Here is an 18,199-nt window from a genome sequence, read left to right on the forward strand (position 1 = left end):
AACAGAGGTGCTACAGTAGGAGAGTTAGGAGTAGAGCGCTGTCATTAATTACAGACATTAATTGTCATCCACACTAACCCACCCAATGTTGTAAGGCATTCTGATGTGTAAAGGTCACAGAGTGGGTGATAGAGAGGATGGAATTTGGTATCGACAGCTAGAATTCAACACCCTAGGAAGAGAATCCAGAATGAAAGTTCCTTCAATAACTCAGATACTTACTTACATAACTTCTATCTGTATTTCAATCAATTGAGGGATTGAAAATTAGAGCTAAATTCAAATATGCAAAGCAAGTTTATTGTCTTTTAATGGCTTTGTGAAATATCGTACAATAATTTTTTTATGTATAGTGTAAAATATATTATTCACACGTCGTTTGTCTAAGTGCTGTAACGTATGGTTGTTTGGAATATTTATTTAATGTTTAAAATGCTTTTTAATTATGGCTATTTAAAATGCGCCACCTAAAGATATAAAAAATAATGTTAACTATTCTATATAAATATTATACATTTAAATGAGTATGTTGTATAAATCAGCATATTACAATTAAGCCAAAAAAACTCGTCGAGGGATATGAACTTTACATTCTGTACATGAAAGCTGACAGGGATTTTTCTTTATTGTTATTTATAAAAAATTAAATACTTTAAGTAAAATTTTATTAAAAGCATTTACAAAAAAATAACAATTTCTAATACTAAAAATCATCCCACTGAAACTAAAAACGTTTCGAACATTCTGTGAAAATTCAAAAATTTATCTTCAGACTTTTTTTGGGAGGGGGGCTGATCCTTACTACAAAATTTCCAAACTTCCTACTTTAAAACCTTATAATTCTACGCGGAGTGATAACATTTCTTTAACTTATTGCTGTTTTCAGGAAAGTTATATACGTGGGCTGTTACTTACAAAAAATTTAATGAATTAAAAGTCGTTTGCTCCAATTTAACACATGTACTTGGTATAGACGTATGGACTGTCGTTATAACAGTGATTGCTAAATACATTTTAACCCGATTTTTTATTTGAGTTTATTTTCTTTATATAATATATTCTAGCCATAGACATGTATTCTTAATCAAGATACTCATTGTTTGGATTCTAAGTAAAACTGCACTCTATATTATTTGATTTTCATCATTCTATTAATCAATGACACTTGCTGAGAACCAGTCTACACATCATTAAAATTGTACGTTATTTTTCTCATTCTTCATTCATTCTTTAAAATACGTCTATTAGTATGTCATCCATTCAATGGGTTATAACTAATTAGAAACTTCACAAAAATAATTTCTCAAAATTATCTATTGCACATAATTTATTCTGAGCAAATAAACAATTGCATTTGTGCGTCAAGACGAAAATATGAAGAGATGTTTTGAGAAACAAAATGTAAGTATATATAAGCAATAGGGTAACTGTTAGATGGTATCTACTTACTGAATGATAATATTCAGATTGCCAGCGAGATTGACGCGCGGATTGCGTCAGGGAGAGCGCGACACTTCAAACGCTGTGCTGGTCCCGCGAACGACTGACGCGTTATCAGTTGCGACCTTGTGAATGTGAACCCCCACCCACACCGATCAGCCACCCTCCACAACCACCCTGATCAGCCACCCAGTCGCCACCCGGCCTTTGGCAACCCTCAGGCATATCAACTGGAAACGTTCAGAATAATAAGTGGAATTCCTCTATTCAAATCGTGAAAATGCAACATAATGTAATCGACAAATATTACTGGCTGAGCCAATAGCGAAGACTCTAGATCAGTTGTTAACAAAACACGATTTATATCTATCTGTACGCACAATAAGTGTCAAACAAGTTGACCTATAGAGTTAAAATTCAACCTCTGCAACTTCTATATCGGTATTGAAAATGGTTAATCAAGTAAAGCAGCTTTTAGGTTTGTTTGAACCCTGTCTTTCCCTTCTTTTCTTCTTTCTGTCTTTTATTTTCATATGTATTAATCCTCCCTCACCTGACGAAGAGAGTAGATTCCAATCCTCGAAACTTATGTTATACCTCTTTGTAACATATAACTATAGCAAATGTCCGAAATCCTTTCAAACCTTTCATCGTCGATAACTAACTTAAAACAAAGAAGTAAATAATGTTAATACGAAATAAAATGTCTGTCTTTGTGTTCGTCTTTCTGCATCCATGATATTTGAATTTACTTATATGATTAAAATTGTATGTGAAACTCTACCTTACTAGCTCTATATTTAAATTTAAATCAGTAAACATCGGCTCACTGGTAGTTGCTCTCCGGACCTAGATGTTGTCCACTGAGGGTTGAATGATAAGCCCCTCAAGGTATTCGAGGTCTGAAGTGCCTTGTAAAAGTAATATTGCAAAGAAATAGTATTAATTTGCAGGGAACAATACTTATCATACTAAAACTGTAGTTTACAAATTTCCGTGTCATTATTAGCTGCCCTCAAGACTACATTGTGACACATCAACATCACTCAGTCTAAGGATGAACCTATGTCGCACCAAAATATCATTATCAAAATACCATTAGACTAACTTCTTCACACACTGTACAACACAATCAAACTTTTGTGCAATGTTGAAGAGACTAATTAAAAATTATAGGCCTTATGAAATTACAAAAATAGAGTATACACCAAAATGTTGTTAAGGTGATATGAAAGAGCAAAACACATATATCTTGATACTAATCATCAGTAGCAAAAACTGCAAAAAAAACTCAATCTTACTTAAATTAAAGCTGATTTCTTCCCTGGGTTTATGAAAATTTGATTTTGATATTGATTTGTTTGTATAAACTTTATTACACTGCCTACAATACGGATATCGCATAACTAGTAACCAAAATAATAACTACTGTATACTCGTGTTAAGCAAAGCAATATATTTTCTTTGATTTTAACTTAAATAAAATAATAACAGTAGTACAATTATTCAAAATTAAGTATTGTTGGACAAAAAATATCTTATTGTCATAGCATATCTTGGCCAAAAAGACAGATTAACGCCATGAGTTAAATATTTCCAGCTGTTTAAAGATATTGGTATTCCGATGCGACAATAACGTTATTATAGCAGTCCGCACGAAAATACTCCTGTTTAGCCGTAACGTCTGAATACCCCCTCCACACCCTTCGTCCAAACACTGTTGCCAGTTTTACGTATCGAAAATTATATATTCGACCCAAAATTTGTTTCAATAAAAACCCATTATCAGTTGCTACCATGAATTAATGCGTCTGTTTGATTCCATTCACCTGTTTTGCCAACAGCACGTAAATCAAGCACACAGTATGTCACCATTGATTCGCCATAGTGGAAACATCTGGTGGTCACCCACGATATTGCAACAGTGATCTGGTGGTCAGCAGCGATGTGGCAACAGTGATCTGGTGGTCAGGGGCGATGTGGCAACAGTGATCTGGTGTCAGCAGCGATATGGCAACAGTGATCTGGTGGTCAGCAGCGATATGACAACAGTGATCTGGTGGTCAGCAGCGATGTGGCAACGGTGATCTGGTGGTCAGCAGCGATGTGGCAACAGTGATCTGGTGGTCAGCAGCGATGTGGCAACAGTGATCTGGTGGTCAGCAGCGATATGGCGACAGTGATCTGGTGGTCAGCAGCGATATGGCAACAGTGTCTCAAATATCGGCGGACTTTGTACGTGCGGGTTACTAGGAGATAGGAATAATTCAGTAAGTCCTTTGGGATATTCTAACAGAATTTGGTCTTATTGAGTTTTTTATTACATAGGTCATCGGGACATATGTTAATAAATTATTGTATATGAGTAAAACTATATTTTTACATGAAATTTGCATTAAAAGTTGAAAACTCTGTATTAAAAAATATAAATGGTATTACATTTTTATTTATTATTATTATACTTACAGATGTTCACAATATCAGATTCAAATATCATATCTGTAGTTTAAATTTTTTTTTATTTTTAGTTAGTGTTAACCAATTACAAAAATATTGGTTTTTAGACGCCCTGAGTTTAAATAATTGTATTACCATTTTGAAAAGTAATTAGTTATTAGTTGTTTGATTGAAGGAATATGTGTTGCTCTTGGTAAGGATTCTAAGAACAGTGTTAGGCTTTGATAAATTATAGGCCGTTTTCTGCTTTTCGCTTTTCCTGCTCAAAAATAACTCTGTGATAAATCAAGCAAGGTAAATCCACCTTTAAGAAGAATTAAGTGTCAGCAAGGTGAGCTCTGCAAAACGTAAGCTCATTATCTCGGTTATACTCCAGAATGAGTTACACAGAGTTGCTTCCTGGCAATCCGCTTACTGAAGCTTCCCTATGGTCTACACAAATGTGTCCGTCTGCTTCACTATCTTTCCCACGACTTATCCCCCTACTGAATTCAGAATTCTCGTGAAAATCCCCAGATCATAAATATAAGTACAATATATAGAAATGTGTCCGTCTGCTTCACTATCTTTCCCACGACTTATCCCCCTACTGTATTCAGGATTCTCGTGAGAATCCCCAGATCATATACAGGGTGTACATAAAGTCCTGCACGGGTATAATATTTTCTGAACGATAACAGATAAAGAAACAAGATTTGGTACATCAATACTACACCTAAAAATCTACTTTTTGAAGGAACTATCAGTTTTCTGTAATATCATGGGGACGTCCCGCAAGGAGTCAGAAGGAAATCTTAAATAGGAGCATAGGTCAATATGGACATCATTTTAAAGGGCTTATCTAGCAGAGTTTAATGCCGCAAACCGCACTCAAAAAGATTGATCCAGTACAAAATGGCGGCTGTTCAAAGATTTTACTTGGTTACATTTTATTAGTAGCCATAACCCCAGTAAAGCAAAACTGCAACCAAACGAATACTGCAGCTAACTACTACATTATGCTTGTCAGTTGTACAGAAGTGAATTATGACATTAGTTATCCTCAAGGGTTACAAATTTGGTCCTAATATATTGATAACGGGGAAAACCTGATAACAGTAACAATTAGAAATCTCAGCGAACTATGACGATCGGAAACACTTCCTGTTTTCATAAAGTGTTGAACAGTTCTCCCTACAGTTGTTCTAGAAATTGGCTGCCTCTCGTGAAAGTAGTCATTAAATAAATGGCATGCTTCCTCGTATGATCGTCTGTTATTTCCCCAACCATCATAAGAAGTGTTATACGTTCACGTTCGTCAAGCGACATAGTGTAGTTGAGAACTACAAGCAATACGACAAACTCTTTTGTACTAAAGCGCACTGATAAAATGGATGGACAGCACTACTAAAACAAGAAAACTAGAATAGCCTACTATGAATAGACTGGCTAATAGGAAAGTCCTAACTGCGACCCAAAGATAAGAGATTTCTAATTGTTACTGTTATCAGGTTTTCCCCGTTATCAATATATTAGGACCAAATCTGTAACCCTTGAGGATAACTAATGTCATAATTCACTTCTGTACAACTGACAAGCATAATGTAGTAGTTAGCTGCAGTATTCGTTTGGTTGCAGTTTTGCTTTACTGGGGTTATGGCTACTAATAAAATGTAACCAAGTAAAATCTTTGAACAGCCGCCATTTTGTACTGGATCAATCTTTTTGAGTGCGGTTTGCGGCATTAAACTCTGCTAGATAAGCCCTTTAAAATGATGTCCATATTGACCTATGCTCCTATTTAAGATTTCCTTCTGACTCCTTGCGGGACGTCCCCATGATATTACAGAAAACTGATAGTTCCTTCAAAAAGTAGATTTTTAGGTGTAGTATTGATGTTCCAAATCTTGTTTCTTTATCTGTTATCGTTCAGAAAATATTATACCCGTGCAGGACTTTATGTACACCCTGTATAAGTACAATATATAGAAATGTGTCCGTCTGCTTCACTATCTTTCCCACGAATTATCCCCCCAAACTGAATTCAGAATTCTCGTGAGAATCTCCAGATTATAAATACGTACAATATATAGAAATGTGTCCATCTGCTTCACTATCTTTCCCACGACTTATCCATCTACTGTATTCAGAATTCTCGTGAGAATCTCCAGATTGTATATAAGTACAATATATAGAAATGTGTCCGTCTGCTTCACTATCTTTCACCCTACTGAATTCACTCCACAGGGCATTTTAGATATAAAAAGTAGACACTGTGGACATTTTTGTAATCAGGATCAAGAAAAACGGGTAAGGATGACATCCATTCTTTTCTATGTATATGAATCATAACTTAAGCGAATGACATGTGTTTGCGAGAAAATTGCTTGAGAAAACGACATTTTCAAGAAAATTACTTAGTGAATGAAATGTAACTTTAGGTATTACAAATTTTTTTTTTTGGAAAATTAACAATTAGAACATAAGTTCGAAATTTCCATATAATGTAGCATGATTACTTTATAACAATTTCTAACTGAAATAATTGGCTGAGTGTAACGGAGTCTAAACAATTACTAGGAAAGTTTCGAGACGCGCGCGTGCGCGTGCGTGTGCGCGTGTGTCCACAATTTCGCTAATGAAGTTTCCCTGTGTCCCTGGACACCGACTGTCCACCTTATCACCCTGTTATGCCATGATAAATGGTTCCCTAGTTGGCTAATAAAACAGATTTTCTTGCGATTATAATGTGCGTGTACTGTATTTCATCAAGGCAATTACTGAAATAATTCTTAGGTGATTACTGAAACGCTATTGTTTATTATTAAGCATTTTAAAATCGGTCCCAGTTCAACATTGCTTTATTTTGAACAAATTCAGAACAAACTTTTAAGGTTGACTTGTGTATCAATTTTTAAATCAAACAAGTTTGGTCAGCATCAGTAGTACTGGATAAAATCAAACAAGTTTGGTCAGCATCAGTAGTACTGGATAAAATTATATCCCGAAACATGTGTCCAGAGTTTTCCAGGTTACAAGGATATATCTGTTATAGACCATAAACACAGCTGCATTTAAGTTAGAGATGTAGCCTCGAAAAGTGTTTTATAATAATAACATAATATTAATAAACTTTTAACACTTTTAAACTTTTATTTTTCGTACGATGTACATTTCGGAATCATTGATTTAAACAAAAGTGTTAAAAGTTTATTAATATTATGCATTTAAGTGTTTTTCTGCAGGAAAGTATTTGAAGTCTACTTTATTGAGTTCAAAAGTCAGTTTTATTTTTAGAAATTGACACTTTTTTCCCAATTTTTTTTTATTGTGGCAGAAAGCTTATTTTATTTCAAAACCTTTTAAAATAGGAATAAACCGATAAAACGGAGTATCGAAGGATAAAACGTAAAGAAAGTGTTAGCGCACAGCCACACAGACGGACGTCCTTCGACCTTTTGAACCTGAAATCAACAGACTTTTTACTGTAACCAAGAGGAACCTATGTACCAAAGTTCATGTCACTAAGCTCTCGATCAATAGTTATTATACAGACGATAACGATTCAAAGAAGGACCAGTCGAACTTTACAGAGAGTATTGTACTCATATCACGCTCATTGTTTCATTATATTTGTTAGTTCCAATTTGTGCCTATTTCAATCAAGTAATCAACAAAGTAAGTCGTGCCTATTTCAATCAAGTAATCAACCAAGAAAGTCGTGCATTCTTCAATCATATAATCAACCAAACAAGTCGTGCCTATTTCAATCAAGTAATCAATAAAGCAAGTTGTGCATATTTCAATCAAGTAATCAACCAAGCAAGTCGTGTTTATTTCAATCACGTAATCAACCAAGCAAGTCGTGCATATGTCAATCAAGTAATCAACAAAGTAAGTCATGCCTATTTCAATCAAGTAATCAACCAAGAAAGTCGTGTATATGTCAATCAAGTAATCAACTAAGCAAGTCGTGTATATGTCAATCAAATAATCAACCAAGCAAGTCGTGTTTATTTCAATCACGTAATCAACCAAACAAGTCGTGCATACTTCAATCACATAATCAACCAAGCAAGTCGTGTATATGTCAATCAAATAATCAACCAAGCAAGTCGTGTTTATTTCAATCACGTAATCAACCAAGCAAGTCGTACATTCTTCAATCATATAATCAACCAAACAAGTCGTGCCTATTTCAATCAAGTAATCAATAAAGCAAGTTGTGCATATTTCAATCAAGTAATCAACAAAGTAAGTCATGCCTATTTCAATCAAGTAATCAACCAAGAAAGTCGTGCATATGTCAATCAAGTAATCAACTAAGCAAGTCGTGTATATGTCAATCAAATAATCAACCAAGCAAGTCGTGTTTATTTCAATCACGTAATTAACCAAACAAGTCGTGCATACTTCAATCACATAATCAACCAAGCAAGTCGTGCCTATTTCAATCAAGTAATCAACAAAGCAAGTCGTGCATATTTCAATCAAGTAATCAACATAGCAGGTCGTGTTTATTTCAATCACATAATCAACCAAACAAGTCGTGCCTATGTCAATCAAGTAATCAACCAAGCAAGTCGCGTCTATGTCAATCACGTAATCAACCAAGCAAGTCGTGCATGTTAATCAACCAGTTAAGTACAATCTTCAGTCCAAGAAACTAAACATGATTCACTAATTTCGTCAGCCACAAAACAGTTTAGTTGGATTTTGAGTAAATTAAGCCATTAACACAGTTGATGAATAACCATAAAAGGTTAGGCATAAGGAAGGTACAAAGGGGAAAAGAACAATAACCGTTATCCTACTGTGTAAACCCAACCACAACATCCAAAGGGATCTGTTGTAATGGAACCAATTTACAATAAGGTAGATATTAATAGTAAGACGCTATACAAAGACATGCCCGCGGGGACGTGGTAATACCGGGAATATACATGTAGGCCTACTGCTCTGCCTGCAGACACTCTATACGTCTAATCAGTACTGAAGGAAAGGTGAGGTAAAGTTATTGAGAAACAACTGTTGGACGAATATCCAGCTCTCGGAATAATTCCATTAATTGACCGGCAATAGTAGTAAAGTTCCAAATCACTGTGTTTTGTTTCAATGTTAATACCTCACAATCAATTCATTCTTGTTCATATCGGTAGCTTAGCACTAGTTGAAGTGTCTTTAGAAATTCTTCGACTTTAATCAAAGTATATATTCGTTGATTACTTGATGAAATAGGCTCGACTTTAACTCGAAACTTTGTATATTATATGTTGAAATGGACTTAAACAAAGAATTTTATGTTTACAAATTATAAAAACCTTTAAATTCCATATTAAATTAGCAAAACATAATTAGTAGACAGACTGTAAATAAATGACTTTATTTTTTCTCAAATTAGGCACTTACGATTAAGCTATGAGATGACTGTGTATACCATTTATAATCATTTCGATATTATTTAAAATAAAAAGAATCAAATTATCTCAAAAGTGGGCGTTTTTTTTTTTTTTTCAAAATTCATAAAATATTTTTTAAACTATTGGTTTAAATCCAAAGTCATGTTTAAAACTTTTTTTAACTGCCGACGAGACTCAACTTATTTATTTCATAAATTATTTATCAAATTTCTTTGTAGGAAATTTAATACAAACACAAGTTTTTTATTTTATCTGTTAAAGATTCCTCGTATATGTATTTTAAATGCTAGGTTGATCTTAAATTACAACTGCATATAGCTTTGTCTACTTGATCTGTTTCATCTGTATTTAGTTTAAATACATATGGTGGACACATATTTTAAAATATTAGCTGAAACAGTTGTTGAAATATGAGAAAAAACTATGACCAAATATATAGTTCCAAGAAATTTGGAACCACTTTTGTTTAAATAAATAAACACAATATTACGTATTTAGTTGAGATTACAAAATATTTATAAATGTACATTTAGTAAGTTTAACTAACAGCGGTTACGTTGATTCTTTTCACAAAAATCACGAAACTTTCTTTTTTTCTATTATTTCTATAATCATCCAATAATTGTTATTTCTTTTCTTGTTTACAGCAGGAATCACAAGAATTTAATTTGTGTATTACCGTAATTTATCTCCTAATAGCTGTCAAATACAAACAAGCATGTTTTTCGTACATGAATCTATTTATCTATTGTTCCAGGTACACATGTGTGGTGCCCACAGCTGCTGAAACAATTTTCCACATTTATCGTTGGAGTATATCTGAACTGTCTCGAAGTGTTTTTTAACATGGCAGCTGTATCGACATCTGTAAAACATGAACAATACTCACACACCAGATTCAACCATAAATAAATTTATTAAAATACAAAAATACAGACAAAAATACAGAAAAAGTCATAAACGGTACCATGTAGCTAGTAAAAACTGTCTGCCATTTTTATGGAACATTAGAATAACTCATCAAAGTTTTTTGAATATTTCTACTAAACAAAATCTCATGTCCGTTGTAGTAGGAATAAATGAATAGAATAATATCATTGGAAGAAAAAGTTATATTATTTCTGCCTCCAACCTTATAGCTTTATAACGAGTACATACATCAGACATAAATTCAAGTACGCGTATACAAACTGCCTATTTATAACTATTCAGCCATTCCAAACATACATTAAAATTAGAAACAAACATGCGTATTTAAAACAAGCACATAGTCATACGTTTCATTAAGTTAATACAGAAATACATTTGCCTTGTTTTATTATTACTGTCAAAAAGGTTTAACGTAAATTTTGTCAACAAATTTTAGCGCCAAATGTTTGTCAAGTGATCTTTGATTTGATTTGAATAATTTAACTTTTGACGGCAAAAATAATCCTATTGCTTATACTGACTCATAGAGAATAGGCGAATTTCTATAAAGACCGTATGAGAGTTCCTGTTATATCATCTAGTGTGGTTCGAGTCTATCTTTCAAAAATAATTACACACAAATATATGTTAAACCCAACAAAAATCCCGTTAGAAGACTAACATAGTAATTACAAAAGATTATAAACTGTTCTAAATAATTTTTAATAGTTGAAACGTGTAAAGGTTTTACGGATCTTAAAGGATATGCTACGGAGTTTTTGCCACAAACTGAATATTATAGAGGAAAAACTCAGCATTTAATTAAAAATGCAACAAAATAATCTGGGAAGAAAATACAAGCTCGAATTTTATCCGAATAACTATTTCCTTACAAACATTAACCTCTTGCATTTGCACATGTCTTACAATTTCTGCATTTCTGTAATGTAAACTACAGTACTGTCTTTGGATTGAACAGCCGAAAGAAGAGTACTAATTTCCATGTATATGTTTTTTTTTATAATGAAAGTGTGTTGAAAATATCAACTCAGATATTCATTGAGTGCAGTAGTTCCAAATACTATAGCAAATTAAAGTACAATACCCCTAAGGGTAGAGAGTAGGAAGATAAATAAACAAACGTCTGATTGATGAGTTTAAAGGAACAGTCGTAATTGCTTTCCAAGGATAAATTGGCACTTTCACTAGAGGTTTCCTAGATTGATCAATTCCAGTCGGACTAAAATCCTGGAGTATTTCAACAATAAAAAATTAATTTTAAGGTCAACTATTTTAAATAAGGAAAATATAATTACTAACAAATGACAGAGTTAATTACCATTAGGTAATACAGAAATGTATAAACGAACTTAACTGTAAATTGTAATATTAGGAGATATGTTAGTAATATATTACAGCTTTTCTGCCTTACAAATGAGTAACTATAGTTAAAATCTAAGAGCATTTGTTTTCTTTATGGTTAATACTGTTTCTCCGATTTAAAAAACAAATGAATTTTATAGAAATAATTTACAAAACTTGTTTATATTTGGGATTGACTAGAATTTTTTTTCTTATTTGGTTTTTACAGTCAGAATCAAGAGTTTCAAGTTAAATTACTAGTTTTTGGAAACCTAATATGGCATATTAGTTAGAATGATAAATCTACTACAATGAGCCGAGTTGTGACGTGAAACGAGCCGAGGTGTCCCTTAGTCGGTTTTAATTAAGATCTGTAAAGAAAAGCTCCACGTGTTTAAGAAAGTTCGTAAACTTTTAACACATCCATAAAATATTCTCTGCCTCTATCTTCTTTATGAATACACTTTATTTTCTACCCCTCTGATGAAAATCAAGAATTAATATTTTATTGCCAATTGAGACATTTCCTGCTACCATAAACCAAAAACAGTTTGATTAAAGTATATTTGTACTGCGAATAAATTGTGTGCAGTAATAAAATAAAAAAGGGTATTGTGATACTTAAATGAGCATTCAATAACCAAATTTTAATTTTTGCTATGTTTACACTTACATGGATTTTTTTAATAAATATAAACATTAAGTCAAGCTAATTTGTTGATTTGTAAACACGGAAGATTATTACGTTCAGATAAACTTTAAAGAAATGTGTGTAAAATGATACTCAGATTTACAGAAAAGAGATAGTAGAGAGTACGTGTATGATTACCAGCGAAACACAATTTCATCTAGGCAAGTTACAGTTTGTGCATTTGTAGACTGGATGTCAAATTTAGTAATATTACTCCACCAACATATCAGACAGTCATCAATCTTCTATATAATTGTGTTGATAATCATTGCGGAGGATTGCCATCTAATATGAAACCTTAGTTAAGGATTAATCAGTTATAGCATGTTCTCTCATATGCAAATACAATCAACCCTTACAGACCAGACCTCGTAAACAGTGGCGTATCCAAAGGGGGTTATGGAAGGTACAGTCTTCTTCAGGAGTTCATATATAGGTGCTCCAAAGTATAATAACTTTTTTTTAATAATTTCGTAATTTAATCTGCACTGTATCAACCAAACGTTTGCCAACCAGGTAAGTTAATTTGAATATTTATAATTCACAATGATCGGTTTCTGTTGAGATTGTTCCATTTTGAATACAATCCCGTAAATCCCTACAGGGAGAGATTTTAAAAAGCTGTTATTAAATGTTTTTATGGGAAATAATAACACAACAAAAACCCCATTTCGCCAACTTAGAGGAGTGTACTATAAATTAGATTATATAGCTTACGTTTGCTTAGAAGTATCATACTTTTTTTTCTCAAACGTTAACCATTTCAACAGAGGTTTTTGTTTGTAGTTCTAAAACGAAAATGGATATCATAAGGCGAGTTTACCGCGTTATGTGGCCAACATTGAAAACCGGTTATGATAACGAAGATATTACCATAATTCAATATTGTGACACATAAATGATTGCATGAACAATCTAAGATTATTCAACTTCTCATGATGGACACTCTCCACGAAGGTTCCATGATGGTTCTCTACGAAGTTCTAATCCTCTAAGAAACTAACAGAAACAATGCCGTAAAGTACCATGTCATATAAGCACATCTATTTTATTGTAATAATATACAACTGTAATAGATGAACGTCGATAATATAAAGCAGCAACCTATAAAAACAACTTCACTAATATCAACAACTATTATACAAACCTCAAAATTGGTTCAAGGTTTACAAGATCTAGTATTTCATAGTATATTTTATAAGGAATGTGATATTCTAAAAGATCCATTGAGTACAATAAGGTAGCTGAGTTGGCAATAACGGGAGCACACAATACAAGCATTCTTGTTGTGTTCCTTGTCCCATATGTAGCAGCCACTTCAAATATCTTGGACAATACTAAGTAGATTTTTGGTCACTCTTGCATGTAACGTAACGTAGTTCATAAATATTATGATTTAGTCCTGCATAGTGGACTGAAAGTCCTTCATTCATTCAGATACTCTGTGGATCTTTATCCATTGATACAATAAGGCAGCTGAGATATGCAATAACGGGAGCACACAATACAAGCATTCTTGTTGTGTTCCTTGTCCCATATGTAGCAGCCACTTCAAATATCTTGGACAATACTAAGTAGATTTTTGGTCACTCTTGCATGTAACGTAACGTAGTTCATAAATATTATGATTTAGTCCTGCATAGTGGACTGAAAGTCCTTCAGTCATTCAGATACTCTGTGGATCTTTATCCACTGATACAATAAGGTAGATGAGATATGCAATAACGGGAGCACACAATACAAGCATTCTTGTTGTGTTCCTTGTCCCGTATGTGGCAGCCACTGCAAATATCTTGGACAATACTAAGTAGATTTTTGGTCACTCTGCATGTAACGTAACGTAGGTCATAAATATTATGATTCAGTCCCTGCATAGTGGACTGAAAGTCCTTCAGTCATTCAGCTACTCTGTAGATCTGATACAATAAGGTAGATGAGATATGCTATAACGGGAGCACACAATACAAGCATTCTTGTTGTGTTCCTTGTCCCATATGTAGCAGCCACTTCAAATATCTTGGACAATACTAAGTAGATTTTTGGTCACTCTTGCATGTAACGTAACGTAGTTCATAAATATTATGATTTAGTCCTGCATAGTGGACTGAAAAGTCCTTCAGTCATTCAGATACTCTGTGGATCTTTATCCCACTGATACAATAAGGTAGATGAGATATGCAATAAAGGGAGCACACAATACAAGCATTCTTGTTGTGTTTCCTTGTCCCGTATGTGGCAGCCACTGCAAATATCTTGGGACAATACTAAGTAGATTTTTGGTCACTCTTGCATGTAACGTAACGTAGGTCATAAATATTATGATTCAGTCCTGCATAGTGGACTGAAAGTCCTTCAGTCATTCAGCTACTCTGTAGATCTGATACAATAAGGTAGATGAGATATGCTATAACGGGAGCACACAATACAAGCATTCTTGTTGTGTTCCTTGTCCCATATGTAGCAGCCACTTCAAATATCTTGGACAATACTAAGTAGATTTTTGGTCACTCTTGCATGTAACGTAACGTAGTTCATAAATATTATGATTTAGTCCTGCATAGTGGACTGAAAGTCCTTTCAGTCATTCAGATACTCTGTGGATCTTTATCTACTGATACAATAAGGTAGATGAGATATACAATAACGGGAACACACAATACAAGCATTCTAGTTGTTTCCTTGTCCCATATGTAGCAGCCACTTCAAATATCTTGGACAATACTAAGTATATTTTTGGTCACTCTTGCATGTAACGTAACGTAGGTCATAAATATATGAATACATTTAGTGGCTGAAAGTCCTTCAGCAGCTACTCTGTAGAACTGATACAAATGAGATATGCTATAACGTGCACACAATACAAGCATTCACATATGTAACGTTCAAATAGGACAATACTAATATAATTTTGGTCATTGCCAATGTAACGTAACGTAGGTCATAAATATTATGATTCAGACCTGCATAGTGGAACTGAAAGTCCTTCAGTCATTCAGCTACTCTGTTCCTATACAAGCAGTCCCATATGTTAGCAGCTTGGACAATACTAAGTAGATCACTCTTGCATGTAACGTAACGTAGTTTCACTGCATATTAAGTCCTTCAGTCATTCATACTGTGGATCTTTATCTACTGATACTTAACGGGGAGTACAAGCATCCCAGCAGCCACATTCAAATATCTTGGACAATACTAAGTAGAAATTTTTGTCACTCTTGCATGTAACGTAACGTAGTTCAGATGATCTGCAATAGTGGACTGAAAGTCCTTCAGTCATTCAGCTACTCTGTAGATCTGATGACATGCTATAACGGAGCATTGTCCCATATAGCAGACTTCAAAAATCTGGACAATACTAAGTAGATTAGTCAGCTTGCATGTAACGTAACGTATCAAATATTATATTAGTCCTGCATAGTGGACTGGTCCTTCAGTCATTCAGATACTCTGTGATCTTTATCACTGCAATAAGGTAGATGAGATATCAATAACGGAGCACACAATACAAGCATTCTTGTTGTGTTCCTTGTCCCGTAGTGGCAGCCACCTCAAATATAACTAAGTAATTTTTGGTCACTCTTGCATGTAACGTCGTAGGTCCATAAATATTATGATTCATCCTGCATAGTGGACTGAAAGACTAGTAGATATCTGCTATGCTATAACGGAGCACACTCAGCATATGTAGCAGAGCACTTCAAATATCTTGGACAAAACTAAGATAGATTTTTGTCACTCTTGCATGTAACGTAACGTAGTTCATGATTTAGTCCTGCATATGGACTGAAAGTCCTTCATCATTTCAGAATACTCTGTGGATACTGATACAATAAGGTAGATGAGCAATCGGGAGCACACAATAGCATTCTTGTTGTTTCCCTTGTCCCGGCAGCCACTTCAAATATCTTGGACAATACACACTCTTGCATGTAACGTAACGTAGTCATAAATATTATGATTCAGTCCTGCAAGTATGGACTGAAGTCCTTACATCCTGCTACACTGTAGATCTCTTGCTATAACGGGAGCACACAATACAAGCATCTTGTTGTGTTCCTTGTCCCATATGTAGCAGCACTTGGACAATACTAAGTAGACACTCTTGCATGTAACGTAACGTAGGTCATATATGCATAGTGGACTGAAATACTAGCTACTCTGTAGATCGATACAATTAGATGAGATATGCTATAACGGGAGCACACAATACAGAGCATTCTTGTTCTTGTCCCATATTAAGCAGCCACTGTCACATATCTTGGACAATATAAGTAAACGTTGCATGTAATGTAACGTAGTTCATAAATATTATGTTTCAGTCCTGCATAGTGGACTGAAAGTCACACAGCTACTCTGTAGATCTTTATCCACTGATACAATAAGGCAGCTGAGATATGCAATAACGGGAGAATACAATACAAACATTCTTGTTGTGTTCCTTGTCTCGTATGTGGCCACCACTTTAAGCGTATTGGAAAATACCATGTAGAATTTTCTAATGTTCTTGAAATTAAAGTAACGATATTTGTATTTTTAACTGTCAATATAAATACAGTAAGTAGTCGTGCATTGTTTTTGTTGGAATTATCTTGATTCTAACAGGCTGAATTTCACGTGTTTGATATTTTTGTAAAAACTAAACTGAGGATCCTGCCACTTACTTCATTTAGTCTCCAGAGATTTAACAAGCATTAGATAAGGAATATGGATTAAAACGATGCAGTCTTCTTAACTTCAATGTTATGTCTTTTAATTTTGAATCATTGTTAATTTAAAATCTTTATATTTTTTATGATTATATTAACCATAAGCTTCATGACCTAAATTAATGTAATATGTAATTGATGGGAAGTACATATTATTTGTGATGTATTATATTTATCCCCTAGCCCAACTAAGCCATATTCAAACACAGAGTTTTACTTCTTGGCGTTGGCCATTGAAACATCGAACATTTAATTTTAAAATTTTGATTTCTATAATCTTTTCTCCTATATTATATATCACAGAAACAGAAATGTGAATTACGCCGAAGTTTTTATTTAAAGACTAAATGAACAAAACTCGGGGTTTAATACTTTATGTCTTAATTCTAAAACGGTTGTTTTTTGGTTGGCTCAATTTTTATCAATAAATTAGAAGTTATGTAGGCGTATAGTTTGTCCAGAGGGTGAGGATTTGACGACCTTCGCGCCCCAATGCGCACACACCGACACACGCGCAGTCTGCCTACCTGCCGTCACTTTTATTTCCATAACGCATATTCTATGTATGCTTTATTCTGAAAAACTGCTAATTTTTAGATTTTTTATGTTAGTTTAATATTCATATAATATTTTAATTCTGCACTTTGATCTCTTATCATGAAAATAGACTCCAAACACGAAATGCCTATGACATTCCTGACGTATTTTATAAGTTGAGTTTTCATTTATCCCTTAGTTTCTAAGAGCCGTCAAGAATTTCGTAGTTATTTCGTGTTTGGACTCTATTTTAATGAAATAAAATACAGAATTAAAATATTACAAAAATAATAACCTAAGATAAAAATTATAACAAATAGACAAACGGCTACTATGTGACTTCGGAACGGTGATGTCAGGTAGGCAGGACTGCGCGTGTGACGGTGTGTGCGCGTTCGGTTGCAAGGCTCCCCTTGGGGACTCGAATCCTCTGGGACTCTTGAGATAGCTGACAAACTATAGTGAACAACCTCAATTAGTTTCATTTGAGTTCGTTCGCTGAGTTTCACGAATGCGATGCATAGTAGCTCTCATATATTAAATCCTTGAAATGCAGATTAGAAAATACTAGCAGCCAACGCAAGGTTGCATAGCACAATCATAAATAAATTTATACAATTTGGATTCTTTCCTCTAATATTTAAGACTTAACCAATTGATTTATTGGGCTTTAGGGATACAGTCTCATAACTCTTAAC

The 18,199-nt window shown here is 33.9% G+C and overlaps 1 protein-coding gene across 1 annotated transcript in view; it reads right to left on the minus strand.

Moving 5' to 3' along the window:
- Nucleotides 1-1,554: 1,554 nt before the first annotated feature.
- The window catches only part of LOC124354446, a 47,511-nt gene continuing 30,866 nt past the window's right edge, over nucleotides 1,555-18,199 (minus strand). Inside the window, exon 4 of the mRNA XM_046804899.1 lies at nucleotides 1,555-1,670. Within this exon, the coding sequence (XP_046660855.1) occupies nucleotides 1,555-1,670 (116 nt within the window). The remainder of the gene's footprint in view (nucleotides 1,671-18,199) is intronic.

Source organism: Homalodisca vitripennis, chromosome 1 (assembly GCF_021130785.1).
Source record: "Homalodisca vitripennis isolate AUS2020 chromosome 1, UT_GWSS_2.1, whole genome shotgun sequence".
Classification (NCBI taxonomy): domain Eukaryota; kingdom Metazoa; phylum Arthropoda; class Insecta; order Hemiptera; family Cicadellidae; genus Homalodisca; species Homalodisca vitripennis.